This window comes from Triturus cristatus, chromosome 3_2 (genome assembly GCF_964204655.1).
Source record: "Triturus cristatus chromosome 3_2, aTriCri1.1, whole genome shotgun sequence".
Taxonomy (NCBI): Eukaryota; Metazoa; Chordata; class Amphibia; order Caudata; family Salamandridae; genus Triturus; species Triturus cristatus.
Window position 1 is genome coordinate 175,852,816 of NC_140584.1, and position 26,118 is coordinate 175,878,933.

The 26,118-nt window shown below is 45.3% G+C and overlaps 1 protein-coding gene across 1 annotated transcript in view; it reads left to right on the plus strand.

Annotated features, from left to right (window-relative positions):
- The window catches only part of DPP10 (dipeptidyl peptidase like 10), a 1,675,128-nt gene that overhangs the window by 360,187 nt on the left and 1,288,823 nt on the right, over positions 1–26,118 (plus strand). Inside the window, exon 2 of the mRNA XM_085647459.1 lies at positions 8,967–9,081. Coding sequence (XP_085503585.1) covers positions 8,967–9,081 — 115 coding nt within the window. The remainder of the gene's footprint in view (positions 1–8,966; positions 9,082–26,118) is intronic.

The following is a 26,118-nucleotide window of genomic DNA, read 5'->3' on the forward strand; positions in this document are numbered from 1 at the left end:
CTGATGTTCGAGGAAAAATTGTTGAATTTCCAAGATACATTTAAAGCTGATATTTGAGTGATAAAAATAAAATGGTATCGGGGACTTATTTCTAATATTAACAAGGTGCATTACAGGATTTGCTTTCATATTTTACACATGCAGAAGTATTCCACATGACAAAGCATTTTTATATCTTTGCTGATTATCCTGCTTGATGCACCGAGTTGATCACAGCTGGTAATCTTTTATATGGTGGCCACTAATAAATGTAATCTTGTCTTATGTGGTTACTATTACATCTCGAATAATATTAGTAGCCCAGAAGAATTTCTATTGAACATAAGTAGCTCTTATTTCAGAAAAGGTTGGAAGACCCTGGTCTATTAAGTCCTTAAGAGTACTGTGTTTATGATCAGTTTTGCTGCTTAAATCTAGGTTAGCTATTCAATTGATACCTATAATGTGTCGCTATCCACTCTAGAATGGGGTTCCCTTGTTTGAAGTCAAACAAACCTAACAGGACATTTTCAAGGTTTTTTAACTGAGATGTGTTGTGGGTCTTTCTGGGTTCTTTGTGTGCAGGAGGGGATTTTTCATGGTTACAGCCTGTGATGTACTCCTTTCTTGTCCAGTTTCAAATTGTGGCCTTTAGTGAATGAGAAAAAGTAGAGATAGGAAGACCATGTTATACTATCGTTCAGGGCATTTCACCCTTTCTTAAACCATTCCTCACACCCTATCCTCCTACTTCCCCCATAGAATGATGCACTTCCTCTCCCATGTGATTGCCCTGTAGCAACACACATTTTTACAGCAACATGCTGGAGAGAAATCTAAGATGGGGAAAGATCCACATAGTTAGTAGGTGTTCTGCCCAATAAACCAAGAAACTCCCAACGCTTCTGTCAATAAAAATATAGTACTACTGCAAATAATAAAGAGTCACCTCATCTTCACGAAAGCCAATCGACATGAACACCTACTGACAGAACGGCTGGTTGTGCTGGTTATTTGCAACTAATCTGGATAAAAGACCAAGAAACATGATCCTTTAAGAGGCATCAATATACTTCATGGGTCCTTATACTTCAATAAGTGTTTTATGTACACATATTCATCTTCAATATTGCTTGCCAGATATAGGCTCCTGTTTAGTGCCACAGGGCTAATTCAACTGCCATAGATCTTTCTAAATAATACAAAAAAAAATCTTTGATTAGACCATATATGGGACTGTATGTGAATACACTCTTGGATCAGCCTAGATGTGCCCAACATACACAGTGGGACTCGTATTGCTTAACATAAAAACATATTTACTAGTGTTTCCAGTGGAACAGTTTTACTTTTTCCTTACAAAGTCTTTTTCCTATTTTCAACTTACTTGATTTTATAGCAGTTTAGAAAATAATAGGTATCTAACTTAGTTAACCTTGTTTAATTTTTGAAGGGGCAATTTACTGTTTGGCAGATGGTAGATATCTGCCAAATATTAACAGATGTAACGTTAATTCTTTTTCGTGTGAATAGTAGGCCTGGTAAACATTTTTGTTACACTAGTGAAAATTGAGAAATTCCTGAACTTTGTTTTGCACAAAATTCATAAAGGTTTATGAAATTATGAGACTTGGTGTACCTTTTTATTTACAAGAGAATGCACCTTGTTAATAAAGGTCTTATGACAATGGGGGACTGATTTAGACAGTAATTGTATCATTGCGAGACATTGTCTGCACAAATTAGTCTCCTGATTGAATCTCACAAAACTTCGCTCAGAAAAAAAAGTAACATGCAATTGTATCAAACCACAATTCAGTAGGAAAATGCAAGGTGATTAAATTTCATGGAATTATGCAAAATGTCATCCAAAAAATTAAAATCTGATTTCTCGGACCCCTAATTCATATCACTGTATAAACTACATGCGACAAATGGAACAGTAACTCATTTTTGGTAGCTCTCCACCCTCTAATAAACTCTATGTAGCCATAAACATAAATTGTTTTAACTGTACGATTTTTGGATTTATTTCATCCATAGGAAGCTGGGTCTCTCTATAGTGCTAGATCAAAGAGAGATTATGCTGTTCCTTATAGGTCGGAATTATAAAGAGTCGCAGGAGACAAGGATCCCATAATTCCAATAGTATGGAAAAATATACATCATCACACGGCAATTGAATAAACAGACCTCCGCCTAAGAGCCCCTAATTTTAGGGAGCCCGTCGGGTATTGCACCGCCAGCCCGACGAGGAGCAGCCCATATGATGAAGCATGACACCTGCAAGGGTGTGTGAGGGCATTATTATCCAAAACTTTGGATTCCCAATATTTTTCCATACTATTGGAATTATGGGATCCTTGTCTCCTGCGATTCTTTTTAATTCCGACCTATAAGGAACAGCATAATCTCTCTTTGATCTAACGTTTATGTGGGCATTCTTTTATGCTGGACCTTCTGCTCCTGTTCGAGCAGCAAAAGCCCTTTATGTCCCCCCTCTATTGTTCTCATCTCTCTATAGTGCACCAAAATGAGGGACACTGTACAGAAAGTCCAGGCAAACCCCAAAGGAATTACAGAGGCAAACATGACACCCCAAATGCTCTCTTTTATGGTAGTGTGGATGAGCAGTTAGGCATATCAGAGGATAGTGCTAAGCTTTTATTACACACACAAAGGCAGTAAATGAGACAAAGACTCAATAAAGAAATCCGACACCAAGTTATGGAAATAACACGTACCTTTATATAAATATAGATACCAATATCATCTGAATTGGGTATTTTTTCAGTTATTAGTTTTTACAGTTTTCAAAAATGGACGCAGTGTAATTTCTGGATTGGTAATGGTATCCTAAGGAGGAAAAACATGTATTGCATTCGGGCACTTAGCAACAACACACTGGACTATTTTTCAGGTGTTAAGGTGAGTATGGATCAAGGCCGCAGGCTACACCAAGAGGTCACTTTAGGAGGCTCTGAGAATCCAGGTGCAGAGGTGTGTCATGACGTTGACTGTCCGATTCATTTCAATGGGTCAATTGTCTGGTCAGAAAGAGGCTGCAGGGACTGGGGCACCAGTCTGGGAAAACCCACAGGGGGTTCGACCCTTGAGATCCCCGGGCACGTGGGGACAGCTTTGCTCGACTTCTCCTCAGGCTATGGGGTCTGTGGAGTGGTGTATTTTGATGTTGAATTCCAGTGCAGGAGTATCTCGCTGTTGGAGTGGGCCTGCAGCAAGAGGCTGCAGGTGGCAACTAGAATTCCAGTCTGGGCAAACCTAAGCATGGGCTTGGCTCTTGTGGGTCTGGGCACTCTATTGCCACTTTCACCTTCCTTGGACTTGTGCTCTTGAGCGTGGGTGCATGGGTGCTTTAAGGCGGCATGTGGTCACCAACTCAAATCTTGGTCTTTGTTTTGCAGAAGAGGGGCAAACAGGACAGCGGGGTCACTCTCAATGTGGGTCTCACTGTCCCTGAAGTCTCTCGATGTGCAGGTAGGTCTTCCTGTTGGTGTCTGGTCTGGGCACAACAAGCCTTGACTGCTGCAAGGGGTCCAGTACCTCAGGAAATGGTACTGCGTGGCTCTGGTCAGTCCTGGCATCCCCACACTTGGATGGAGGATGGATCTGATCGATAGGAGTCCTGCTTCCTCTTCCTGGGTGGCTGCTGCATCTGTAGTCCCCGTAGGTGGCAGGTCAGTGTACCGGGTCTTGCTTCTTTGGTGCCTGCGGCTGCATGGGAGTAGCTCCTCGACTCCAAGCGAGTTTTTCTCACAATTGGTGAAGCACTGGCAGCCCTCCAGGTCTCTTAAATCTGCACAGTGGCAGGATGAGTCAGAAGCTCCACGAAGTTCGGGTGCAGATGGCAGGCTGACAGGGTTAGCGCCAAGTCAGTTGTGCTCCTCGGTTTTCGGGTCAGCGGTCTTCTCAGTCCACTTCTTCTTTTGTGTCCATTGTCAATAGGCTACTTACCCCTGGGGTCACTACACCCTCTAGATGACCACTTCCTTTGGGAGTGGGTATCACCCTGTCCCAGAATTTCTAATTCCACTACACACAATATGGTTGAATTTCTAAAGGTGTGTTCATGTCAGACTTGTTCACACTAGAAGTGTGCCCAGCCTGGCAGTGGTACACTCGTCCTGTATAGATATATTACCTCCCTGTCCAGGTGCCACAGGACTCTGGACAAAGGGAGTCAGCTTTCTCCCCTGTGAGGCAAGTCAGATTCGAGAACCAAAGGCAGTGGGACTCTTTAAAGCTTCCCTGCCCTGGAACGCTAATCTGCAGGTCACTCTGTGGGAGGGGGTGTTACCACCCTCTGCCTGAGCAGGCTTTGTTTCTGACCGCCTGCGAGCAAAGGCCCTAACCATTGGGGTCAGAAACCTGTCTCTAGTGGCAGGCTGGCAAGAACCAGTCAGTCAGCACACCGGTTTTCAGGGGGCTCCTCTTAGGTGCCCTCTGGATGCATATATTAATACATTCACCAATGGCATCAGTGTGGGTTATTAATAAGAGATGTTTGATACAAAATATCCCTATTTTCAGTGAAGCCATCATGTAACTGGGGAACTCATTTTCACCAGTAATCAGCACATGTACTTATAATAGAGAATTTGACCTAATGGCTAGGGCGGTCAACCTTGGAGCTGGGGAACCGGGTTCGAGTCTTGGCAGGGGCGCTCAACATTCTGTGATTCTGGGCCTAACAAAAAAATGAATGTGTCCATCTGTAATGTAACTGGTGCTCATTTAGAGCGCTCTGATACCTTCAGGTCTACTTTGCGCTATATAAAACTCTACAAATAAAATGGCTTCTCTGTTCGCTTGTACTTGCAGCAGTAGAGCTGACCAGCAAAGGGGCTTATCTGCTCATGCAGATATGTCCTCACATCCAATATAATGCAAACAGCCTTAGGGCTGAAAGGCCTGCTGTAGGGTGACTTACATATATTAGATGCAGTGATTTTGGTATAACACACAGGGGTGTGTCATGTCAAGTTTTAACTAATGGTTTACACCATGTCACTCAGCCTACAATGACAGTCTGTGTGGAATCTGTATGTGGGACCCTTAGGGTGGCATAAGACATACTGCAGTCCTTAGGGACCCTCTTTAGTACCCCTGCCCTAGATACCTGGACTACCATTTACTAGGGACTTACAGGGGGGCTAAATTCCTTTGCCAAATGTAGCACAATTAGACAACACCTTGTTTTAGGGAAGGAGCACTAGCACTGTGGCCTGGTTAGTAGGCCTCAGTGAACTGTCAGAGTCGATAATCAGCATCTAGGAGATAAAAAGGGGGCAAAAAGTGGGGTAGTGACTGCAACAAAAGTACAGTGCTCTACATGATAAACACAATGTCCCATGCACATTGTTTGGGTGGTTGGCTTGCGGGTCGTCTCAAACTATCAAAGATGAGCTCAGTCACTCCCTCCTTTTGAGCAGTGTGGGACCTCAGCCCCTTCTCATATCATGACTATGACCTCTCTTCCCTTGCCTATTTAGTCTACTTGAAAATTTGTTAAGGTGTCAGCCAAAACTCACATTCTCAGTCTATCTCACTTGAGCACTACACTCTTGCCTTCTTCCACTTTTTCAAGCACCTGCTGTAGAAGTTCTAATTTTAAAACATTAATGTCTTTAAGGTATTCAATTTAATATCTCATTGCATCATTTTGCCTACATTTTGCTTTGTTGGCAAATACTCCCATCTGGCTTAAGTTTGGACTTTTGTGGCACATTACTGTTTGGAAGTTGACTTCCTGCCTTACATGTAGGAGGTACTGACTACTGACTGACTAAGTTCAGATATAGGGTTTCAGGATATCCAGAAAGAATATGATGTCTCTGCAGGTGATTGCTTTGGGAACTATGAGAATGTGTAATATGTTTGTTATTGAATAATTGAGATGGGTAATTTGTTTGGACCTAGTAATGTTTTGTCTGACGTTTTTTTTTATATGATGACTAGGTCGAAAGTGAAATAATGGGATAGTATTTAAAATAATGATACTGATTCTTGACTGGTTTTGGTGATCACCTGTGGTTGGTTGTCACTTGTCATGAGTTGAAAAAGGTTATCTTTCAATCAATTTTTTATGATTTTCATGATGTGCATGAGATCACGTCAAAGAATGCCGCTTTCATTTTCGTTGAGGAGTTCCGAAGGGAGGTTGATATTCCTTTTCATGAATGTTGTCGATCTGCTTAATGAATCTGAATGTGACGAGGTCAGAGATTTCATTCTTGATGATCTGTTCCTATTTCCTACTGGTCTGTAGACCCAGTTAGATATCTTTCCAAGAAGCTCAAAGGCATAGGTTGCAGGCTAGAAGCCCCAGGAATGTGATGTTAGAAGATTAATCAAGAAAGCAAAACCCTCGAGACCTGTAGATAACTGTGAGGCACACATTTAAAAAACAGAAATGCTGTGCTCACACAGTGCATAGCGATCTGCATGCTGAAAAGTGGAGTAGACAGCAGCACAGTCAGCTTCTGTGTGCCAAGAAAAGAGCTGCAGCTAAGGTTGACTTGAGCTCTGCATAAAAATGCCTTTGCAATGTGATTCACCAGCACAATACCCATATAATTCAGGTAAAGAAGGTGCAACTCGGGTAATAGTGCAACCAGATTTTAATTCGTGACCATATCTAATACAATAGCATGATCTCGCTTTGCACAAAAGCCCAACACCAAAGGTAATCAATCTCAAACTAGGGAGAAAAGATGTCAGTGCAGCAAAAAGGTTTTTAAAAATATGCTTTAACCTTGGTTGTTTTTTTTAGTGTGGAATTTCTACTGTAGGGTTTACCAGTACCCATCTCACAGAAGGCACCATTGGGCTGTTTTTGCATCACAGCACCAACACTTGCAGCTATGCTAAAACGGCTGTTTAGGGATGTGTGGACAATGACATCGTTGACAAATTTTACCATTCACTCAATGCTACTCATTTTCACACAGTGCTATGCTGCATGCTGTCTTTCTCCTCGACTGTCTCTTTTATCCATGTACAGTATGCTCTTGCCTTTGAGATAAAATCTTTCACATTATTTTTAGAGAGTGGGTAAACAATAATTCGATGGGAAAGAGTGAATCAAGAACTCTAGATTGAATGTGGTTATGTTTCCGCGAAATTGACTGCGTGAAGTGCTGTGGAGTGAGCGCTTCTACTTACCAGGATTCCCTATTTTTTTTTTTTTAACTGTGGGGGAGATTTACTAAGATTTTGCACTGTGTTTGCGTCACAAAAGTGATGCAAAACGGAGCAAAGTCTTTTTTTCCTAATTTACTTTCCAGCAAGAAACTTGTTTAGCTCTGGGAATAACATAAAAGTAATGCAAAGCAGTGCAAAGCACTGCTTTGCATTACTTTGCGCTATGGGGGCGTACCGAGGGTGGTGCATGAAAACTGCGCCCTTTTAAACTAAGGGTGGGCGTAGTGGGCGTAGTGGGGCTACGTGAAGCAGCACGTAGTGTGCCCAAATCTACGCACACTACGTGCTTCGCGTAGCCCCACTACGCGCCACCCGCCTCCCGCCCGCCCTCCTTTTAAATCAAACCCCCGGATTTACAATAAATACTAAATTAAAGAATGAAACGCGGCGTCTCCGGAGCTCCCTCTTCCATTTCAAACTTCTTCTGACAAATGCGCATGCGCGGAAGACCGCGCATGCGCATTTCTTGCGAGAAATGCGCATGCGCAGGCGTCCGCGCATGCGCATTAGTCAGAAGAAGTTTGAAATGGAAGAGGGAGCCCCGGAGACGCCGCGTTTCAGGTAAGGTTCTTTAATTTAGTATTTATTGTAAATCCCGGGGTTTGATTTAAAAGGAGGGCGGGCGGGAGGCGGGTGGCAGCGGCAGGCAGCTACGCTTCGCCCTGGGTGTGCGTAGCGCTAGCCTGCTTCGCCTACTTCGAAAACTGCGAAGCAGGCAGCGCTACGTACACTACGTGGGCGAAGCGTAGTGTCTCGCCCAGGGTTATTTTAAACTAGGCGCAAGAAAGGAGAAATGCTTTTATTTGTCCTTCCTTTTCCGACTTTGCATGCGTGCTGCACTGTGCAGCACACATGCGAAGAGGAAAAGCTTTCCCTTGTATCTAGGCATAGTATTTTGTACAGGAAGGGGTACCCTTCCTGTAGAAAGCCTATGCTAGACTCACACACACCCTAGCGCTATGGCGCACAGCAGCTTAATCAGCACCAGCGCAAGGGAAAGGGGAGGAGAGAGCCACATCTTTGAAAATATGGAACTCTCCTGCTCCCTTCTGGTCACGCAACCCAGCACAGCCTCGTGTGAGGCTGCTGCGCCGCATTGCGTGGAGATTTGGTAAATCTCCCCTTTTATGTCTTGCCTGACAAAAAACAGACACAGCACAGCAAAGTGATAATTTTTTTAAATAATAGACGTGAGAGGATAGAACATCCATGGGACAAGTAGAAATCGCTCTTTCGAATTGCCAAAGCAGGCTGAAAGAGACACAAAGGCGGATTTGTTGATGCTAGAGACCTCTGGAGAACTGTTACTGTGGCTTAGATCGACGATGCTTGTGATATTGCAAATATTCTTTAATGCTTAAGTCGCTTTGAACAATTGCAGTGAGTGCGGTAAAAGCTGAAGGAGTGAAGCCTTTTACAAGGTTCTTCAAGCAGCGTAAAGGGAAATCGCCGCCTCAAATCACAATAATTGCCCTTTTGGGTGTGGAGTGTAATTTTCTTGGAGATTCCTTTCAAAACATAAAGCATTAGTATTGAGCGATTATGCAGAAGTGATTTGAGTTCCTCAGTTGAAAATTAACATAGTTAAATCATATCCTGTGATACACTATCTGTGAATAATTTACTGGAATACTATGAATGAAAGGGTGATAATCAGCTTTGATACTGTGGTGTAGCATGAAAACGCTGACTTCTTTATGAATATATGTATATATATGTTTTTAGGACCATGTAATTATAACATGCCTGTTCTTTCTTTGCAGGAGCTGGGAAGCAACAGTCCACAACAAAAGAACTGGAAGGGGATTGCCATAGCACTGCTTGTAATTCTGGTTGTATGTTCACTTATCACTATGTCAGTGATTCTTTTAACGCCAGGTAAGCTTTAGAGTGAATAATTGAAAACATGTTTATTTATGTATTTTTCTATAGCTTAATATTTTCCAATCAATGAAAGCATATACGGGCATTATGTTAGGAAAATTGACAGACAACTGTTTGGGCTTTACAAATTCCATAGAGGTAAATATTGCATGACAGCGTAATTTGAAGCTTCAAACCATAAAGTACAATATGTGCACATACAACTTTAGTGCGTGATCAATACTTTGGATATGTCTTTGAGTATATTAAAGAATGCAAGTAATGTAAGTGAAATATGCTGTCATATATTGGAACCGTTATTGGCTCTAGAAACTGAGCATACGTCGTATTTGTTATGGTCACAATTCAGCGATATTGTCTTAAACCTTAGAAGCACATTTTCTTATAACATTCTATAGGGTACAATATTTCAATAAGTATGAAGCAAATTAAGAAAACCCAAAAAATGGGAGATACAAAGTGTCTGGTTTTTAATATTTATCTTTTTCTCAAATGAAGAGTGGAATAGTTCTAACTTTCTTTTAAGCCCCTGGGTGGGCCAGGACCCAGGGGCAATCCTTAATTATTTATAATGTACTTAACTAGCCCACCAAGTAACTCCAGTACGCCCAGTGGGATTGCTGAGAGGTGGTGCAGGCCACACCCCTTTTTACACGACTTGACAAACGTGCCACTTGGCGCACTGCTGGTGGGGAGATAAGGTCCCCTGGCGTTCTAAGGGCCACAGGACTAAAGTGGACCTCATTGCCCCACCAGCAGTGGGCCAGGAGGTGCGTTTGCAGAGAGGTAAAAAAGGGGGTGTGGCCTCCAACCCCTCTCAGCAATCCAGCTGTGTGGGGCTTACTAGAGGTAACAGGAGGGATAGTAGGCCCCCAGGGACTCTTAGGAGGGAAGGGGACTTCATCCCCCAACCAAGAGTGCACCAGATGGCGTGTGGCGTGTGGAGAAAGGGGGCGTGACCTGTGTCCATCTCTCAGCAATCTCACTGTGTGGGGTTTTCTGGCGGTAACAGGTAGGCTACTTGGCCCCTAAGGACCTCTACAAGTGAAGGGGACTCTAATCCCCATCCAAGAGCACGCCAGGGAGCGCATTTGCAGAGTGGTGGGCAAAGGGGGCATGGCCTGTTATGAGAACTTAGCAATCCTGCTGTGGCCCCCAAGAAGGATGTTCTTGGGGGCCAACTACCCTTCCTGTTACCTCCAGTATGTCCCACACAGTGGGATTGCTAAGAAGTCTGTATAGGCCAAGCCTCCCTTTCTCCACCACTCTGGAAAAGCGCCTCCTGGCAAACTACTGGTTGGGGAATGAAGTCCACTTTACTCCAGATGGACTTTGGGGGCCAAGAAACCCTCTTGGTACCTCCTGTAAGTCCTACGCAGCTGGATTACTGAGCGCTGGTTGGAAGCCCAGTCCCCTTTCTCCACCACTCTGCAAAAGCGACTACTAGTTAAAGAAGCATTTGCAATGTAATAGGTCTTGCATTTGCTAGAGTTAGAGATATTGGTGTTGTAAATGTAAACGGTTTTTACTAATGTTTTTTGCAGTGGAGTGGATGTACGTTGTGTCTTGTGGAATTATATGCTATGTTGTGCTTTGAAATTATGTGGCTAGAAAATATGTGGTATTTAGTGTAAAGGAATTATGTGTTATGGAGTGTAATTATGCGGTATGGTAGTCTGTGTTGTGGAGTGGTAACCTCAGGTTTAGTCTTCCTCGTTTCCATTGAAGCTAAACTATAAACTTAATGAGACAAAAAAAAGAAGGAATCACTGCGGAGCACTTCTGGACCTAGTCAGAGGTATGAGGAGGGCCACTGCAACTATGCGACTGTTTGGCTGTACTGACTTTCGCACAATCATACATTTTCTGCATTTACCACATAATCCATCATCTGCTGCATAATCTGCAGATTTGAACAAAAAAACGACTTGTAGCTCAAAGGGCTCAAACGTTACCAAAATGCAGCAACAAATGTTATAGCGTGGTGGAAGGCCCTTTGCAAACATAGAATGGTCAGCTATTTCTTATTGCTAATTGTGGGTGTTAAGTTGGTACTTATGGTGTGCAAACCACTTTGATTCTTTCTGCACCGCTCTTGGCTGTTTCAGCATTTCTCTTGCTTCTTTCGGCACCTTCCTTCCTTTTTCTCCACTTCACTTGCCTCTTTCTGCACATCTCTTTCGCTTTCTGCATCTCTCTTCTTTCTGTACCTCTCTTTCTTCTTTCTGTACCTCTCTTGCTTCTTTCTTCTGCACCTTTCGTTCCTCTTTCTGCACCTCTTGATTCTTTCTGCATTTCTCTTGCCTCTTTCTGCACCTCTTACTTCTTTCTACACCTCTCTTGCCTCTTTCTGCAAAACACTTTCTTCTTTCTTCACTTCTTTTGCTTCTTTCTGCACCTCTCTTTTCTCTTTCTGCACCCCTCTTCCCTCTTTCTGCAACTCTGTTGCCTCTTACTGCACCTCTCTTGCCTCTTTCTGCACCTCTTTTGCCTCCTTCTGCACCTCACTTGACTCTTTCTGCTTTTTTCTGAACCTCTCTTGTTTCTTTCTGCAACTCTTTTGTCTCTTTCATCACTTCTCTTGCTTCTTTCTATACCTCTGTTGCTTCTTTCAGCACTTCTCTTGCCTGTTTCTGCACCTCTATTGCTTCTTTCTTCAGCACATCTCTTGCTTCTTTCTGTGCATCTCTTGCTTCTTTCTGCACCCCTCTTCCCTCTTTCTGCACCTCTCTTGCCTCTTTCTGCACCTCTCTTGTTTCTTTCTGCAACTCTTTTGTCTCTTTCATCACTTCTCTTGCTTCTTTCTACACCTCTGTTGCTTCTTTCAGCACTTCTCTTGCTCTTTCGGCACTTCTCTTGCCTGTTCCTGCACCTCTCATGCCTGTTTCTGCACCTCCGGTGCGTCTTTCTACACCTCACATGCTTTTTTCTGCACCCCTCTTGCCTCTTTCTGGACCCTTCTTTCCTCTTTCTGCACCACTCTAGCCTCTTTCTGCAACCCTGTTCCCTCTCCTACTTGATCCTACACCTCTCTTGCCTCTTTCTGCACTTTTCTTCCCTCTTTCTGCACATCTGTTGCTTCTTTTTGCATCTCTCTTGCTTCTTTCTGCACCTCTCTTGCCTTTCTCTGCACCTATTTTGCTTCTTTCTGTACTTCTCTTGCCTCTTTCTGCACCCATTGTGCCCCTTTCTGCATCTCTGTTGATTCTTTCTGAAAATGCTCTTGCTTCTTTCTGCACCTCTCTTGCAAATGTCTGCACCCCTCTTGCATCTTTTTGTACCCCTCTTCCCTCTTTCTGCACCTCTCTTGTCTCTGCCTGTACCCCCGTTGCCCCTTTATGCACATCCTTTGCCTGTTTCTGCAACTCTCTTGCCTCTTTCTGCAGTTCTCTTGCCTCTTTCTGCACTTCGCTTGCCTCTTGGCCTAGCATTAGTCCAGAAGAAACAGCCGCCTGGTAACCAACAAAGATAGAATTGACTCCCGACTCCACCACTGTGAGAAGCTGGCCTGGTATATGATGTCCATTAATGTAATTGGGCACCTTGCAGAAGTCCAGACAACCCTCATGGTGATTTAGGAGGTCTTAGACAACATTAGAAGCTCTCAGAGTGGTAGCTTTGGAGAACAGCCTTTAGGCTTGGTCCAGAAGTAGTGTAAAGCAGCTTTATTTACCAGACTGCAATCTTATAGTATGGATTAAGTGAAAAAGAACCACTTAAGGTATTTATAAAAATATGTATTTATTATAGAATACTCTCTAACATGTTTAGATATCTCCTACATGGAGATAAACACAATGCACAGAATGCACACAATACTTTGCAAAGAAATACAGTAAATAGCACAAATTGCACCGTGGGCCCCAGGGAGGGACCAAACCATATACTAAGAAAGAGGTATAAGAACCACGACTCGGGTCAAGACAGTGTCGAGAGGATGTAGAAGTGCTGGGGACCTCAGGAACCACCCAAAATGAGTAGATAGGGACCCCACGGAGAGCGTGTGCAGTGTGGGAATACAACTGCGTGCTCGGTACAACTCTCCGTGTAAGTCGTGGTTGGATTTTTAAAGATTAAGGACCCTTCACAGTGGGCCATGAAGAAACCCTGTGGAAGACAGAAGGTTGGAGAGCCACCACACCCCTGGATACCCTTGTACCCACATTACCTATACCAGGGAAAGCCGGGTGCGTACGTGTGAAGTGGTGTCAGAAACCCCCATCGAACTCAATGGAGGACTTCAGGAAAGTGCTGCTGCTGCAGAAGGAGAAAGGGTCAAGTGGAACTCAAAGGTGGATTCTAGATAAGAGGTACCTGTAAGCAGAGGGGACAGAGTTTATGTCACTCAGGGGTGACCAGGAGACTTGGAAGACAAATTCCCTCTGATGACTGGTGTTGCTGGATGGGTGCCGATGACCTTGACTCTGCAGGTGTGAGGACCAGGCGACACTGAAGAAGATCAGGAGCCATGCATAAGCTGTCCCATGACTGATGTTGAGTGCTGAAGGGTTGATGTCTAGTGGGAGCACCAACAAGCCTTGGAAAATGCAACCAACGCTGGAATTGAAGAAGGAGCAATGTCGGGACCAGCAAGGTCCAAGGGACTCACCACAAGCAGGGGAATCAGGGCAGGCCCCACGCAATCAGGGGAGCCCAAAAGAAACAATAGTGACCCTCAAATGGACCGACAGGATGGAAACACTGGAGTCACGAGAAGACCTCAAGCAGCTCACCAAAAGATGTAGGCCACGATGCACACAATGTGATGTGGCTGGAGATTCTGGTCACTAGAGGTGCTTGAGGTTGGGGCTACTTGGAGCCTGAACAAGCCTTTGCAGCTGACAGTTGATGCGGTGCACAGGGGATCGGTTACTGCAAGTCCCATGAGGGATTCTGGCCTCAAACTTGATGAGAGGGCAGGGAAGGCCTCAGGAGCTGTGGAAGACCACCACCTGTGTTGCAGAACCTCATGGAGTCCGGAGGTGCTCAGGATCAGCAGACTGGTTGACTTAGTTGCGGTGCAGGGGAGTGACTCCTTCACTCCAAGGGAGATTCCTTCAGGTGTCTTTGATGCCCACAGGCCTTGGAAGGTTCCTGTATAGTGCACAGGCACAGACAATGCAGCAGAATGGAAAGGAGATGAATTTGTGCCCAAACGAAGTCTAGTGGAGACCCGAGTGCCCAGACGTTAGAAGAAGAAGCGGTGTCTGATCTGAATTTTAACCACAATGAATTAGGGACCCGCCCACAGGTAAGCCCTTAAGTGCCCTTAGGAAAGGGTTGGGACAATTCACGGGACCCTCCCAGGGAAGAGTCTGAACAGGGGGTAGGTTACTCCCATATCCGTTGTCCAGTTTTGCATGAGAGCGGGAGACAATGGCTCCCAGAACTGGTTTAAACTGGACTATGCACAGCGACAACAAATGTGCCCTCATGCAGACTTAGTGGCACCGGCCAGCACACCCATGCAGTCCCAATACACCAAATCCTGTCTGGGAGGTGGTCACACCTCCCTGTGACAGGATGCCTATTGTTCTGCCTTCCCCTACTCGAGGTGAGCTCACAGCACGGGGGGAGAAATGTTTCTCTGGTCGGCAGCAACCATTTTGTGCTGTCCGGGTCTAGACTGGAAATACTGAGAGCCTAACGGAGGGCTGTTCCAGTTCTTGGATTCATACCTCCCACACCGTTTACAGTGTGGGGGGGATGATTCCAACATGTTTGAAACCTAAAATGATAAGATTTGTTGCAACTGTTTTCGATATGGTCATCGCGTTATTACGCGGTACCCCTCTAATACGGCTGCTTCACCGACAACCCGGGAGAGTGGACTCTGTAGGCTGTAGTGGTGTCTTGCTCATACAGGGACACCCTCTCTCTTAGAACCAAGCATCCTGCCTACAGGACTGCAAAGGCCTGCTATAGGGGTGACTTATAGGATTGAAGTGCAGTGTCCCTATGTTAGAACTGGGGGTCTCTAGTTGGCAGATGTAGGTACCTTTGACCAAATAGGGACCCTTGCTTCTACTCAGGGTAAGGGGGTTCACACTGTTGATAACCCCTGCTCACCCCCTTGGTAGCTTGGCAAGGGCAGACAGGCTTTTCCCCAAGGCAATGTGTAAAGTATTTGCACCAACACTCACAGTAACACAGTGAAACACCACAAATGTACACCACACAGGTTGTTATAAAAGTATAAACATCTTTATATAGCTTAGGTCAGATCAAAACGTCAGTAAATGCACATTACATAAATTACTCTGTTTTCTTGATAGGTTTCTTTAGCCAAAATAAACTGGTAGGCTCTGTAGGAAAGTTCTCTTGATGGCAATGTGCAAATTGTAGTCATGTTCGGGCTTTATCATAAACAGTTTACGGTAGTAATGGACCCTTTGTTATGAACTTGAATCACGGTTTTCACCCAACTGGTGAGGGAATGCCACAATCACTCCCCCGAGTTGAGCAGGAGCGGGGCGTTGATGCTGCAGGACCTATCAACTACTCCGTGTCCCCCAGGCGCGTGTATGCGTAGCTACTGCCAACTCCGATTACCTGTTGAATGCGGAGGAGTCGTCCTGCAGTCCGGGCATTTTTTTCTGCGAGGCAGCTCTCCCTCTGGTCGCGCTTCGCAGGTGTCAGCATGGCTCCAACCGGGCGAGCCTCCTCGTTGCCGGGCAGCGCTCGGCGTGGCTGCCAATCCTAGCGCGGCTCAGCGCTGACGTAGGCAGCACCCCGGGCCAGCAGCGGTGAATGCCAGCAAAACTTCTTTGAATTCTTCAGTGTTCACGAGCCTCCGTCGCTAGGCAATGCTTCTTGACATATCCCCGGCCTGCGGCGGTGATTGGCAGGCACACAGCAGGTGTCTCTGGTTACGGCCGGCAGCACACAGCACGCCCAGACTCCCGGGCTGGCGGTGGTGATTCCCACTCGTGCAGCGCTTCTTTTCTGCACTGTACCGGGCCGGCGGCGGTGACCTTGGCCCCTTGTTGACGGCCTGGCACTGGCACTGGCACGCACTCCCGAGCGCCGAGTCAGAGGTTCAGGAGGCCCAGCAGACCTCACACTGAGCCCTACTGTGTACCGACACAAACACCGAAGCCGATGACACACGGCAGGCCGGGCAAAGCTCATAGGGCCACCCTTGGTATGCAGCCACACACACCCAGCGCTAACTGAAAGGGTTTCTTCTATAAATGTTTGTGTCCCTGAGTTTCTAACAGGAGGGCAGCTCTTCTCAGACCCTTGGAGACTGATTCTTCTTCCAGGTCAGAGCACACAGCAAAGTCCTTGGTTCAAGAAGGGGGGACACAGCACACAGCAAAGTCGCTTGTCCTCACCCTCAATGAAGATCAGCAGACTGCAGGCCAGCCCCGGGCACACAGCAAGGGCAGTACTTCTCCTCAGTTCTTGTAGTTGACCTTCTTGGGCGGAGGTTCCTCTTGATCATAGAAATAGTCTAATTTTACTGGGGTTTCAGCACAGCTACTTATACCCCAAAAGTCTCCAGGATCCAGTCCAAACCAGTTCTAGGTGCCCTCTGCCAGGGCATGTCTTATGGAGCCAGCATTGTGGAAGGCAGGCACAGCCCTATTCAGGCCCAGGTGCTGCTACTCCTCCCCACCACTCTACATGCAGCTGGGTCTATTCAGCCTAGTGCTGACTCACCCAGTCTCCTGGAGCCACCCCAGCCCCTGTCACTCACAAACCAGACAGTCAATCTACAAACAGGCAGAGGCACACAGAAGGGCTGAAGAAGAGAATAGCCACCTTCTAAAAGTGCTATTTCCAAACCTAGAATTTAAAAACCATCTTCACTAGAATATGTGTTACTAAATTCTTGAGTTCAGGGATACCAGATTCCATATGTCTATCTTGCCGCTATGGGAAGATATGCACGTAAACATGTTACACAGCATTCCCCATTCTATCCTATGGGCAAGATAGCCTTTCAATAGTGAAAAATGAAAATGGCTGTATTTCACTATCAGGACATATTACCCACACTAGTACATGTCCTACCTTTTACATATACTGCACCCTGCCCAGGGGGGTACCTTGGGCCTACCATAGGGGTGTCTAATGTGTAAGAACAGGGAAGGGTCAGGCCTGGCAAGTGTGTACACTGGCCAGGACAACATGGCAGTTACAACTGCCCACAGGCACATGCGATGGCAGGTCTGAGGCACCATTTTAGGGCTACTCCTGTGGGTGGCACAATCAGTGCTGCAGGCCCACTAGTAGCATTTGAATCACCAGCCCTGGCACACTCAGTGCACTTTACTAGGGACCTACTGGTAAAACAAATATGCCAATCATGGACAACCAATCCCAATTACAATTTACAGGGAGATCATATGCACTTTAGCACTGATCAGCAGTGGTAAAGTGCCCAGAGTCCTATTGCCAACAACCACAGGTTAGGTAAACAAAGGAGGAGGAAGCAAAAAGTTTGGGGATAACCCTGCAAAAAGGGCCATTTCCAACACCCTAGATATAGTAAACCTTTACCTTTAGTATGAGGTGCTAGGACCAGCTTACACAAGCTGCAATGGTAGGCCTGTAATTTAATTTTGAATGGTCTCCCATGGGTGGCATAATGCATGCTTCAGCTCATGGTGGACCTCTGGGGTACCAAATTCCCTGGGTACCTTAGTACCATATACTAGGGACTTATAAGGGTACCCCAGCATCCAATCTGGGATGTACCTAAGTACTGGTCCTAACAATTTAAGGGAGATAGCAGATAGACTGGGGTCCTGATTAGCAGGATCCCAGTCAGACTAGTCAGTAACAGCCTAACACAAGTCAAAAAGTGGGGGTAACCATAAGAACAGATCCTACTTTCCTACAAACCCCCATGCCAAGAACCTCTGGATTAACAGCAAACTAGACATAACATGCTAAGTCAATGCTGTCCCCACCTCATGCTTCCGTAGACTGGAGATGCAAAGGGAGATTTTAAAAATGTCTCCCAATCAGCACCTGGACAACCATCATGCATGTCCCGGTCACAAGTAAGCTGGATTATGGGAACACCCTCAATGCTGAGATCAACACAAAACTCACCAGAAGGTTGCAGACTATTCAGAAGTCAGCAGCCAGAATCATTCTCTGCCTCCCATGCCAGACTCACATCACACTACACCTGAAGTAGCTCCAATAGCTCCCCATTCACAACAAGCACAATTCAAATTCCTCACCCACACTTTCAGCACTCTACATAACACTGGCCAAGTATACTGAAACAAAAGTATCTGCTTTCACAAATCTTTCAGACACCTTCACTCATCCAGACTTCTACATGAACAAATCCCACACATATGGAAAACCAAATCTGGCGGTTGAGCCTTCTCCTACATCGCTCCTAAAGCATGGAACACCTCCTCCTCCTCACTTCTTTAATTCTTCAAAAAGCAGAAGACCTGGCTTTTCGAGTAGTCCTACTAGGCCCTAGGTGTGCCTAGACTCACACCTGCTCAGCACCAGGATACCTTCCTTGGTGTTAGTGCACAAATCTGCATAACATAACCCAACACAACACAATATAACAAATACTCAGCACGCCTTGGTGAAGAAAACAGTGCTCACTCACTGAGGTTTGCTGCTGAGAAAAAGTGAACAGTTTGAGTAGTGGAAAGTAAAATATCTCATCAACATTGATTAATGCAATGAAATGGACACTATCTATAAGTTATTTTCCGCTGAGCTACATAAAAAACTCAAGGTTGTAACTTGGGTTGAGTCAAATAAATATTACATTCTTGTGGAGTTAAAAGACACCATATATAAATTCACCAACACTTCATTCACCATAGACTGTAATTAAAGATATTGGCATACTTCACAATGGTAACTTACACTTTTGAGTATTTACACAAGTTTACTATTTTTGGGTATTCACAAAATCCGCGAGTAAGTTAATAATAAAAAAAACTACTGTAAGTTCAGCACCATACATGGCCTACCCTTTGCACTGCAAGGTGATCCCATAGAAAATAATAAAGTTAGGAAATTTAAATAAAACCACATTGGAAATATTGTTAAACTAAATCACATTTAAACTTTTTTTTTTAAATATTGTTAAAAATATATATCAAACCAGTAGTGAATTATTGTGTAATTATAAAACATGTTAATACAGTAGTTTCAATTTTAATATGAATGTAACAAATGTTTGTATTAAAATATATGTACATTAATTTGAATTATTTCTATACATCACTTTTCATAATTATGAATGCATAATAAACAAATTAATTTTTCTGTGAGTGGAAAATAATTTTTAATTTAGAATTTGAAAAATAACTTTCCTTTAATGGTGCTGTAGCATTTTTTAATTTGTTCTAAATTTGATCCGTATAACACGATGAAAAGCCCGGAAGAGAGAGGAAGTTTCGGTTGCGGCACTAAGGAGTCTTCATATCTGCTCTGAATGTATATTGGCCACAATGCAATACACTTGACCCTATGAACTATTGGAAACTGCTTCGGATATTTAATGGATATACAGATTACATTCGCTCTTTGATTTCCCTCTGTGGGGCTTTTTATCGTGTTATACGGATCCGTCTTTCAGACTACCACTGATGATTTTCTTGACTGTTAGAACAGGTCTATATAGGAACACACCTTCAGTCTTGAGAAGCCAAGTGTTCAGAACCAAGTACTGTTACTGAAGGTGGTTGGTACTTTGGAAACCTGCACTTTATAAATAATATATCTTTTTGCCCTAAAGAAGTCGTTTGGGCAATCACCCACGATGAAACACGTGTTGGCTGGGCGTTCGAACTGAATAAAGAAACAAAGAACATTTCACAAAATCTCTTGTCAATAAGGACACTTGTGTTGAATGTAACTGTTGATTACCATGACATTGACCGAACTAGGGTTGTATGTACAAAACATATAGCGTGTGCATAGGATTTGAGTTGATGTTTTCAGTGGACCTCTTCTTGGGTCCATATCTGAGGGTTTAGGGTGTTAACTTCCCTCGCCTATGCACCGCATGAATACTTGAAACTATATAGCGGCGCACACTTGGGAGGCGCCATTCGCACACTTAGAAAACACCCCAGAGGTTTTTGTAATTCTACACAAGATGAGATGTATATATACCCAGAGGTCTCCCCAGGAGTCCTACCTTGCTGTGTTACTGTGTCGGCCTAAAGAATGACGTTGGGGCTGAACTTTAAACTGCGATATTATACAGGAGATGTTCGTCCTGCTGTCAGTCCTGCTGTGCTTCCAAGAAGCCTCATGCATAATGTGTGAGTTTCGAACTAGGGAAAAACCTGCATTCTGAATGCAGTGTCGTATCTAGGTAAAAGGTCCGTCCCTGTGAACCGTTATGTATGTAATGTAGGGAAGGATATAGGTGAAAGGTTCCAACGTTACCTGTGCCCAGATACGGTACCTATATGGAATATAACACTCGGAGGCACATGGCAAATGGACACCTAATACTATGGCAAGGGATTGCTTTCACCCAAGGACCTTTAAATACTGCCCCTTGCAGCAGTGCCTCAAAGTTGGTCATGGAATGCCAAACCACAAATCAGATCTTTATGCGCAACCATATTGAGTAAAAAGAAAGTGACCACAAAGACAACACAAGCAGCTATTACCCAGAACTGAGCCTGAAAGGAAAGGCATCACAAAATCACTGACTCCATTGAGACACCCCAAGAATCCCTAATAGCAGTATGGGTGCACACACATTGCTCATTTTGTGCTAAGATATACATATAAATAAATGTATATACGTGTGTATGCATTACTATTTCTAGAGCTTGACCATAGTTCAAGAGCAGCAGTGTGTGGAACAGGGGCATTTCACATAGGAAGGCATACATCCCCAGTACAATGACTAGTATCCAAAGCCTATAAAAATGCAATTGTTATCCCTTATTAAAAATAAAAAAAACAAGGCATAGACCCAAAAGGGTTAAAAAAGAATGAGCACATTTCCCAGCAAACGTATCCGCCTAAAATCCGGGAGGCACACGTGGCACTGAAGTTTTGTAACAGTGTTCAAACACCTGATTTTTAGACCTGTTGCAAGCCAGATTTCATCTGGGCCACAGCATAGAATCTGTGAAGCTATAAGCAATACATTTCCTTGACTAGACGGTGACAGAGGACAGATATCTGCCCTGGTACTATCAGATAAGTCCCCAGCCTTTGATACAATTTTTTTTATTTTTTTTTATTGACATTTAATACCAATAAAAAACATACAAAGCCAACATGTAGGCAACTTACAGGCTGTGGCGCAACAGCATTCTTCATCCATTATGAACAGTACATGCATGTAACTTTAGATCTCAGTAATGACAGTGCAAGCATGCAGTTATAATTAGTCAGTCGGGTAAGTTTGTAAGTACTGCACCAGGTATTGCCAGTAGTCTCTGGGCCGAGATCCCATCGGCAGCTCCTCCTCATAAGTTTGTAACGTTTCTTTACAATATGTCAGGTCCTGGATCCATTGCCGAATCCGAGGTGTCCCCCTTCCGCCCCAGCACAATGATACCCTTCTCTTGGCCAGGGGCAACGCCACCACACCGAATTTTCGCTTGGTCGCCCTTATCCCCGGGAGCAGTCCCAGCAGACACGTTCTAATGTCACATGTAACAGTAGCGCCCACCATTGTCCCCACCATCCGCGTCACTCTTACCCAGTACCCAGCCACCTCGCTGCAATACCATGCCAAATGTGTGAAATCTGCGCCTTCCATCCCGCAGCAACAGCATTTAGAGTCGGCCCGCAGACCATACTTGTAAAGTTGTGCTGGAGTATAATATGTGCGATGGAGGTATTTATAATGAATCATGCGCAGGCCCCCATTAGGTGTCAGCATACTAGTGAGGGAGCAAGCAGTAGTCCTCTCCTCCTCCGTCAGTGGATCTTCCAAGTCACTACTCCATTTTCCCATTGCCTTATATGTATTGCCCGCTATATCCTCTTGCAGTGAAATATATAGTCGAGAAACCAGGCGTCCAGCCATGGCATTTGTGATCAGTAGTTGCAGCGTAGCCATCGACGGCGGCTCCGCAGGATGTTTCGGGTATAACGCTCTCAGCGCCCCCTGCAGTCGGAGATATGTGAATTGGAATAGCAGCGTCTGATTACTTATAAAGGTCAGTTCTGCAAGTGACCTGAAAGCGCCATCCTCATAGAGATCACCCATAGTGACAAATCCCACCTGCCTCCTGAGCAACCGACAGCTCCGGGTGATATTGTATCGCAATGCCGGCGCATAAAGCGGCAATTTACCCGCCTTCCTGCCCATAATCCTCCAAGCCTTGTTAGTAGTGCCTATAGTATTTATATCGCGATTATGCAGCGGGGGCCTCTTGTGGGTCAGAATAGCCCTCAAGGGAATTGGGTGCACGTCGCCCTCCTCTATCGCTGCATGCGTTAGAAATGGGATTGGATGATACCAAACATGAGCATGCTGAGCCTGAGCACATAAGTAATAAAGGAAAAAGTCGGGAACCTTAAACCCCCCCCTGGGAGTATGGCAAGCGTGAGAGCACGCATTCCGATCCTGGCTTGTTTACCCGCCCATATTAAACGAAGAGCTAGGGTGGAGATCCGACAGAACACCTCGAGTGGGGGTTGGATCGGAATGTTATTAAATAAATACAATAATTTTGGTAGGATGACCATCTTTACCACGGCTAGGCGGTCCGCCAAGGACAGCGGCAGATGAATCCATCGCTCTACCTTGTCCTCTAGTGCCCCAATTGCTCTTCCGTAGTTCGTACGAATTACGACTTGCGGATCCCGATGATACCAGATACCCAAGTATCGAACCGGATCTGATTGCCACTCCAAGGGGTAGTCCAGAGCGCAGGGTCTCGTGGTGTCCGTGAGCGGCACGATCAGGGACTTAGACCAGTTTATTTTGAGGCCCGAGTGCTGTCCGAATCGGATATGCTCCCTTAGCAGAGGGTTCAAATGTAGCTCAGGGTCGCGTACATACAGCAACATGTCGTCAGCATACAACGATATGTGCAGTGGTCTTTGTGGGAACTGTAGTGCTGAATAGTGATGCTTTTGTCTTATCTTACAGGCTAGGGGTTCCAATGCTAATGCAAAGAGCAGGGGCGATAACGGGCATCCCTGCCTCGTCCCTAGTGCTATACGTATTGGGTCTGAAATGTAGCTGTTAACCCTAATACAGGCAGTGGGCGCCGTGTACAACAATTGTATCCCCTGCATGAAAACCAAAGGGAATCCCATGCGCTGCAGTATCGTTTGCAAATAGGGCCATTCAATAGAATCGAAAGCCTTTGCTGCATCAAGCAGCACAGCGGCCGCCTTGGTGGTGGGAGTTAAATAGTGTGACAAAGCGAAGAGCGTCCTGGTATTATGAACTGTGGACCTGGATGGGATAAACCCCGATTGGTCCGGCAATACCAGTTTGGTCATTAGCGGCTGTATCCTCATGGCCAGAAGCTTAGCTAGTATTATATTATCAACGTTTATTAAGGATAATGGCTGATATGAGTCACAGCATTCCGGGTCTTTGTCCGGTTTCAATAGGGTTATGATCATAGCTTCTCGCAATGACGGTGGTAATCGCTGTCGTTCATGGGCTTCACCGTACATGTCCACAAAATGTGGTGCTAATTGATCCATGAATGTCTTATAGAACTCACATGGGAACCCGTCCGGGCCCGGCGCTTTTCCGTTAGGAAGGGATTTAATGACTTTGGTCACCTCTTTCTCAGTTATAGGTGCAGACAGGTATTCTCTCTGCGCATCCGATAGCCATGCAATCGCGACATCCGCCAGATATTCCATTATCTCTTCCGGCATTGCCGTAGACTGTGATGCATAGAGAGCTTCATAGGTGCTCATGAACTCTGTCAAGATGCCAGGCATATCAAACCGCAGCTCACCCTTGCCATCTCTTACTGCCCTAACTATCTGTGGCCGCCGGCCTGAGCATATTTTCGCTGCCAGACTTTTGCTCGGTCTGCCACTTTCACCATAGCGTCGCGCCTCTTGCCGCCTGTCAACATGTTTGAGTTTGTCGTCTGCATAAGTTTGATATTCCGTGAGGACAGTTCGAATTTCACCCAGAAGCTTCAGTTCGCGTGTACCTTCATATTCACGTTCTAGAGCCCTTAATTTACCCTCCCGAATAGTAAGTTGCTGCCGGATATCTTTAAGGATACCAGCGGTTGTACCTATGCAAACACCCCGAATAGTCGCTTTAAATGCTTCCCATAATAGGCCCTTATCGTCCGCGGAGGGGGCATTGATATCAAAATACTGCTCAATGGCTTGGGTCAATGCCTCCTTATACCTTGGATCAAGCAGTGCCCTGGCATTAAACCTCCAACTATATGGCGGCGGTGTGTAGTGCGGTATTACCAGTGACAGCATCACCGGATTGTGGTCCGATAGTGTCCTGGGGAGGTGCTTGACGGTGTCCACCCAATGTACTATCTCCTCAGAGCCCAGCCAATAGTCAATGCATGACCAACTGCCATGTGCAGCCGAAACATGCGTTGCTTCCGTGCAGGATGGGTTCCTGGTACGCCAGATATCCAACAGTCGCCTATCTATCATGATGTCTCTCACTTTGCACACTGCCTCTCACTTTGCACACTGCCTTTCTCTTGTGTTGTACCCGATCTATCCAGTGTGGCATGTAGTGCGAGATTGAAATCCCCTCCCGATAGTACCGGCATGTGAGGCAACTCACTGAGCGTGCGCCAAATCTTGTGATAAAAATCAGGCTCATCTACATTTGGACCGTACGTATTTAATATGGCAAGTCGCTGTCCCCGCACTGTGCCCGTGACGAGAACCGATCTCCCACTGTCATCCATAAGTGTGGTATCTATAGTAAAGTTTACTCCCCTTTTTACCAATATAATAACCCCCCTAGCGTACGAAGAGTACGAGGAACCATGTGTGGTCTCCGCCCATCGACCCCCCAACTGTGATTTAGACGCGGGTGCAAGGTGCGTTTCCTGCAGTAGGGCCACATCTATCCCATGTCTGTCAAGATATGCAAAGATTTGCCAAATTTTTTTAGGATTGTTGAGCCCTCGGACATTCCACGTTAATAAATTCAATGTCTTAGATCATGTCGTCATATTCGTTCCTATTTAACTTAAGCCCCTTTAGATTTAGCCTGTTGAGAAGTTGCACCCATGCACCGAGACCTAGACAGCAGTATAGTTACATTTGTCCAAACATTATTATTGGATTCAGCAATGCATCTCAAACGCTCAAGCCTGTAAAAAAACAAAAAAACCCAACCCCCTTGCAGCCTCCCACCACCCACTTCAGCATCCCAACCATGCCAAAGACATACCCAAATATTAATTAAACACATAACTCAAACTGTGTTGGGGAGCTCCCGCGTAGGGGGTCCACCGAGTGCACACAACTCCATCCACCGAAATGGATGTGGTCAAGCTTAAGGATATATCACAGACCCACCCCAGCCCGCAAGCCCAATATGCCATCTAACCACGTACCAATTCCCCGCAGATCTCTCTCTCCCAGTTCGTAGCTCATAGATAACGGAGACCTTCCCACCAATCCCAAAGTACAGCACCAGTAGGAGCTATCCGGTGCCCTGCCCAGCAGTCCATGTCCGCCAATGTTTTACATGCCTCGCAGTCTCGTATCGGCTGGGCCACCAGGAGCCCCCTCAATATCGCCCCACAGTAGCAGGCATAGTCAGGTCTTACCAGCTTGTGACGTCTCATTTTCAAGGCCAAGCACACCGACGATTCCCAGCTAATCCTGGCCTTTGTCTTGCTCCGTCCGCCGCAACTCTTTGCGCTTGGCAAGAAATTTCTTAAGGAAGTCCTGCGCTGCTTTTGGCGTCTGTAAAATGGTAGAGCGACCCTCATGTACCACTCTCAGCCGCGCGGGATACAACATTGCGTATTCAATTTTTAGTTCTCGCAGCTTCTCCTTGACAGTGCTGAATTCTCTCCTTGCCAGTTGCACCGACATAGTGAAATCCGGGTAGAACTCCAAAGCGTTCCCCTGATAGTT